Source organism: Gavialis gangeticus, unplaced genomic scaffold (assembly GCF_001723915.1).
Source record: "Gavialis gangeticus isolate Ggan-Ray unplaced genomic scaffold, GavGan_comp1, whole genome shotgun sequence".
NCBI lineage: Eukaryota > Metazoa > Chordata > Crocodylia > Gavialidae > Gavialis > Gavialis gangeticus.
Window position 1 is genome coordinate 106,363,483 of NW_017729031.1, and position 6,286 is coordinate 106,369,768.

The 6,286-nt window shown below is 41.4% G+C and overlaps 1 protein-coding gene across 1 annotated transcript in view; it reads right to left on the reverse strand.

The window, feature by feature from the left end:
• Positions 1-5,036, reverse strand: part of CDK15 (cyclin dependent kinase 15) — a 98,484-nt gene extending 93,448 nt beyond the window's left edge. Inside the window, exons 1-4 of the mRNA XM_019523512.1 lie at positions 3,997-5,036; positions 2,937-3,086; positions 2,662-2,759; positions 996-1,075 (exon numbers count right to left, since the gene is read on the reverse strand). Coding sequence (XP_019379057.1) covers positions 996-1,075; positions 2,662-2,759; positions 2,937-3,086; positions 3,997-4,116 — 448 coding nt within the window. The 5' untranslated portion in view covers positions 4,117-5,036. The remainder of the gene's footprint in view (positions 1-995; positions 1,076-2,661; positions 2,760-2,936; positions 3,087-3,996) is intronic.
• Between the last annotated feature and the right edge of the window lie 1,250 nt (positions 5,037-6,286).

Below are 6,286 nucleotides of genomic sequence, written 5' to 3' on the forward strand. Positions count from 1 at the left end.
TTCACTGTTAGGGTAGCTAGGATCTGGAACCAACTTCCTAGGGAAGTTTACCTTGGGTAAATTCAAAAAGAGGTTGAATGAACACCTGTCAGGGGTCGTGTGATCCCAGCGTGTGCTCCAGCCAGTGGTGGGGGGTTAGACTAGATGATCTATTCAGGTCCCTTCTGACCCCTAACTACTATGAAGCTATGAAACTACAGTGCATGAACACTGCACTTGCAAAACTACCTGCCTCATTCACACGCATTGTGATATATGCTTTCATTACATGATCACATATTATTTTCCCCATAGGCAATGTGATTCAGTGCTTAGAACATATGGTTTTCACCTCAGCGCTGCCACTAACTTTAGTATGTAGCTTTGGAGAAAACACTCAGTCTGCCTATACCTCAGTTTCCCACATGGGAAAATGGCTAGTAATAATATCGCCCTTGTTAAGATCAACCTAGCTTCATTCAAAAAGTGAGGTATTATTGTTACAGCATTATTATTACAGATTTATTGTCTCATCATGTATTTTATGTCAATAGAAGTTTCAAATAATCTACATGTATTATTATTTATGATTTGTATTTCTGTAGCATCTGGAGCCCTTAATTGAGACTGGGGCTCCCCTCATACTTGACACTGTACAAAAACCTAGCAAGGAACTCCTGCTGCCTTAGAAAGCTTTAAGTCTAAGTAGACAAGCTAGATTAAGATGTTTTAAAGCCAGTGGTGTTATCTCCATTACAGAGAACTGAGGGAAACTGAGGTACAGAAAGATTAAACATTTTGCTTAAGATCAAATAGAAAATTTATGGCAGAGCCAGGAATGAAACTGTTTCCCTGAGTCTTCATCCAATGCTAATCACAAGACCAAACTTTTCATACCTAAAACCATCAGTTCCAAACAGATTTACAAAAATGATCATTTTAAAGTGTAGCCATGAGAATCTGGCAGGCAAGAATACATGCTTCCCCAATGTTTGTATTAGGTGTAACTTTCTTACCTTCCCGAATGGCTGTAACAGGCACTCCCTCCTCTGTTTCCAGACTGATAACTTTCAGAGCCACCAATTGGCCATTGATTCTACGGGGACAGGATGAAATGACATAAACTGACTCAAAAGATGCTCATCAGTGTCTAAGAATAAGTCTACATGGCACAGTGCTGTGCAGAGATAAGTTTAGTACCTGTAATAACAGGTAATTAACTTCATGAGTGGTAATCAAGTTACCCAAGTTAGTTGTGAATGTGTTTGTTCAATTACCAGAGTCAATGGCAGAAGGCAGTTTTGTGCAAAGGTACCTAACCTGGCTCTACACACACTTGTTCTTGGGATTATTCAGCACTTTCTGATAAGGTTTTTAGGGCTCAGTTCTAAACTCCATCAAATTTAAGCTTAGAAGAGGTTTCTAACCCTAGTTAGATTTGTGACTAAATGAGCCCTGGCATAAAACAGACTAGCAATATGACTGCTTTAACTAGTGTAGAATAGACTGCTAAGAACAATTCTGCTGGTTGCGTATCAGTAGAATGCACTGTATTCCCACTCTGTTTTCCCTACAGGCCAAAACCCAGGTAACCTCAAGATGCCCTCATACAAAGGACTCAACCAGGTTTATACCATGCAAGCATTTCCTCATGCCAAGAGAATCCACAGCTACTCCTTTGGAACAGCTTTACGGTCACTTTGCATAGGATTGGCAGTACAAAGAGACCTTTTGAGGACTTAATCCTAGTAAAAAAAGTCTGTGAGTGTTTTTGGGGGTAACAGAATCTTTAAAAATATCCACCATATAACTTGATAAAGAGAGAACAAAACTTTTATTTGCTCCTCTCCTATTTTGGATACTTACTGCATCTACGCATGCTGTTAAGGTGCACAATAAACTCTGGCACAGTTCACGCCAGAGTTATCTGCTCCTGGGTGCAATGTCTACATGTGCTCCTGGGGCCGTAACAATTAGAGCTGGGGTAGAGCAGCCCCAGGCTGGCGGTGTCAGCCCCAGGCTGTAGAGGGGGCATTGGGCAGCAGAGGAGCTGACAGGAGCTGGAGGTCTGGCCCTGGCTGGCTGGGCTGACTGGGTGCAATTTTTACCCAGTGGTCACTGTCCACACAAGTATTTGATCATAGTTAATTACTCTGTCATAAGATAATAGTAGGCAAATCTACAAGAAATGCTAAAAGTGCAGTAGGTTAATTCTACTGCGCATTAGTGTATCATAGCTAAAGCCCTGCTAATGTGCTAATGTGCAATAGAATTAGTCTACTGCACGTTAGAGTCACTTAAAAGATATACACTGATGCTACTACACAGTAGCACTGATTACCACACATGAAGTTAAGTACCTGTTATTACAGGTACTAAACTTAATGCACCATAATTATGGTGCATTAATGCATGTGTAGATGTGCCCACTGTCCCCAGCAGTACCATCTTATGGCAGAGTTAATTAATTTACATATTAATTAATTCTGCATTAAATTAAATTAATTTACAGCACATGTAAATGGTGATGCTTTAATGTGGAGCTAATTAGTCAGCTCCACAGTAAAGCACATGTGTAGATGCACCCACTCAGAATTTAATTTTGAATTAATTCCTTTCATTCTGGTAACTGGACAAAATTAATGAGGAAGTAGAGGGAAGCTCCCTGTGGAACTTGCTTACCTGCTGATCCCCTTGTAAACTGTAGAATAAGAACCGTTGCAGAGCTGCTCAAGATGTAGATAGGATGTGGCAGTTCCAAATGGGAGGCCTCGTCTCTGCTTAGATGAGGAAAATGTGTATTTTTTAGATGTTGTTTTTTTTTTTCCAGCTAAAATAGAGGCTGATGCATAACATTCATTCTGTACATAACTCTTAGTAATTAGATCATGATTCATGGGAACATTGAGCTCAGGATAAATATCTTCCCTTTGGCTCCATGTATACTGTGCACTCACCCATTGGTGTCTCTCCATGAACTTTCTCTCCTGGAAAGGATCACTGTTACTTCGCCGACTCTTTTTCTGAGACTTCTGTACCTGGAGTGTGTGGAACCATGGTGATGGGAATGTAGTCACAGAATGTGGCACTTTGTTTAGACCTGTTGGCTGTGGGAAAAAAGCAAACTAAATCAAGAATAAAATAAGGGCACCCTCTCTCTTACTATTGATGCTATTTTTTCCTTTCATCTTGATTTCTGTGATTCTCAGCTTTTGGTTATATTTCCATCTCCTCTCCCGTATTCATGGCTCTCTGTATAGGCATAATGGGAGCAACTGCTACAACCTTTGTACATACTATAGATGATATTTTAGAATACAGGAGCTGGGCTGCCTTCAACGCTTGGTATCATTTCAATTAATATTACATGTTTTTGGTGACATCCATATTAGACTATCTTCCCCATGATTTCATCTTCTTTCTAGCTTGTAACCTGTGTGGAACAGGGACTATGAGGTAAAATCAGAGGTGAGACTGAAAGGAGTCCCAATTTTCACTTTCTGCTCCTTGTTTCCCCTTTAGTTCCCCTTCATACTAAAACAGTCTTATCACCATGCCTGTATTTGGCGCACTATTCTTCTATTGCTATAAAACACCACAAGAAGTTATAGAGTCCTACAAATACTAAATGACAATAATAGTTATCAGTGAAATTCAGCCTCTTAGCATGTCCTGCCTGTATTACTATTTAATCCAGAAGTAACAGAATTTCTAATCCATGTCATAATGCCTCCTGCAGCAAACTGTAGATCTTTTGCCCCCCGCCCCTTCCTGTTTTTCAGTTTTCTTGTAACAGAAATTGCTGGTGTGGGACCTGTCTTCTCAGATCATCACGCTGACAGGATTCATTGTATCCTTAAACAAGGGGTGATTATAATTCTTCTCTCAGTAGGGTATCCACAAGCCTAACGGTGAGATAGCTGGAAGCTTTCTCTGTTTTCAGTGGAAAGTTTCACTGAAGACTCTAAGATGCTTAATTGACCTAACTGCTGAAATGCTGTTTGGGATACTGAATACCTCCAATGTAGACTCCACTTCCACATGCTGGGACTTCTGGTGGTGTTGACGGCCCTCTCTCTCTGAGCAGCAACCGCAGCATCCTGGTTTCCGAGCTTTTATACACAGGATTTCCCCCATGTTCTCCTAAGTTCAGCTGAAAAAATAGTAGATTGTATGTCTCTCTTGCCTCCGCTGCTTTTTCACCAGAGGTCTGTATTAACAGTGTTCATGTGACTCACACGAGATCTGTCTCAAGCAGTCTCATGATTTCAGCAGTTTTTCTCCGTAAATCCAAAACCCAATGACCCAAATTCATCCCTGGTGTAACTCCACTGACTACAATGAATTTGGCTTAGTATCTTCTAAAAACTGCCAATATTTTATGTACAAACCAAGGAGAAAAAAATACCCACACCAGCCCCTCAAAAATCTTCTCCTCACACAATGTTTTTTTAACTCAGTGTTATTTACCAACAAATAGGAAGTTATATTTCTTACTCAACGGTTCTTGGCCTCCCTTCACATATGTATTGGTTTGTATTGCCTTGTATATCAGTAGGTTTTATTCTAAGGTATATGAGTGAGGTGGTGAATTATGGTTGTAGCAAAAACCCTTAGCTTGAATTTCCTCCCTTCTGCATATTTACATTTTTTAGCCATAGTATGCAAAAAGCTTTGGGAGCTGTATGTCTTTGTTTAGTTGTTTCTGAAGGACAGAGAAAAGTGATTCATGGAATATATTCTGGACAACGATGCAAAGCAGTGCTAGCAAACCAATGAATCCAGCTCAGAATAGATTCAAATAATTATATATTACAAAGGCAGTGTATGCTAGCCTTACGTTGGCCAGAGATCAATGGCTGTGATGGCTGTGTCAACACCAATGCTGCTTCCTGTGCCAGTCATCCTCTTTGATCCACTGTAAGAGGAAGGAATGGGTATGTCATGAGTGTTTTGGGGCCAAAAAAGGAAGGGAGGGAAATGGTAGAGCGAGACTCTGCTACATGTATTCTTCACTGGAATTAGATCCCTACAACTTTCTCTGTGACTGTAGGGGACAGGACTAGGAGCAATGGCTTCAAACTGCAGCAGAGGAAATTTAGGTTGAAGGTTAGGAACAACTTTCTCATTATGAGGGAGGTCAAACACTGGAACGGGTTACCTAGGGAAGTTTTGGAACCTCTGTCCCTGGAAATATTCAAGAATAGGATAGACAGACACTTGGCAGGGCTGGTTTTAATTAGTGATGATCGTCCTCTGTGCAGGGGGCAGAACAAGATGATCTCAAGAGGTCACTTCCTGCCCTACTTTCTTATAATTCTATGATCCTATCCTATGATTCCTGACTGAAGCTTCAAAATTGTCATGTTTTTTTTAATTCATTCTATGAAATCTTCCTTTGACTTCAGTATCCATGGAGTTGAAGTAACCCTCTTTCCCTAATTTAGTGTCGAAAGGAGTTTGTTAATTAAAAAGAAGCACAAGAGTTATTCCTTTGTCCCATTGTTCAGGGAGTTGTAGTAGCCCTAATTCTGTTATAATTCCCCTGGAGTACATGGCCCCAACAAGGGAAAAGATACAGCATAAGAAATTACAGTGCATGGAAGACAGGGAGGTACTTCCAAGCCAAACCCAAACAGGTCTCCAGTGAGCAATTTATTGCTAATACCTCCCATCCCATTTTTTGGTCATTTCCTTCTTTTCTTTGGAGTAGGTTTGTAGTGTTGCTGTAACTGCAATGGTCCAGAAAATGTATGAAAGGCAAGGATTATTTGGATGATATTATTATTAGCCTAGTTCAGTAGTCTAACCGGGGGGGTGGGAGGGCGGAGGGAATCAGGGCAGCAGCCCCAGGCACCCTCTTTGTAAGGGGATGCAAAAGCAGCAACTGATTGCGCTGCTGCTATTGGCATGGCAGCAGCAGGTGCTACCCCAGGTGCCATGCAGCTTCCCTGGGCACAGAGCTGTGCTGTTGAGCCTCTGGCACAATTATATACTTGGGAGAGATGTTAAACAAAACAATTATACTGCTTTAAGAGGATGGGGCAGACTGTTGTTCATCTGAATCTACTCTAAGTGTTATATGTGTTCTCTCTGTGGGTAAAGTTTCATAGTTTCATAGTTTCTAGGGTCGGAAGGGACCTGAGCAGATCATCTAGTCCAACCCCCTGCCATGGCAGGAAGAGCACTGGGGTCAAATGACCCCAGTAAGGTGGTCATCCAACCTCCTCTTAAAAACCCCCAGGGTGGGAGCCTGCACCACCTCACTTGGAAGCTGGTTCCAGACTCTAGCCGCCCTGACCGTGAA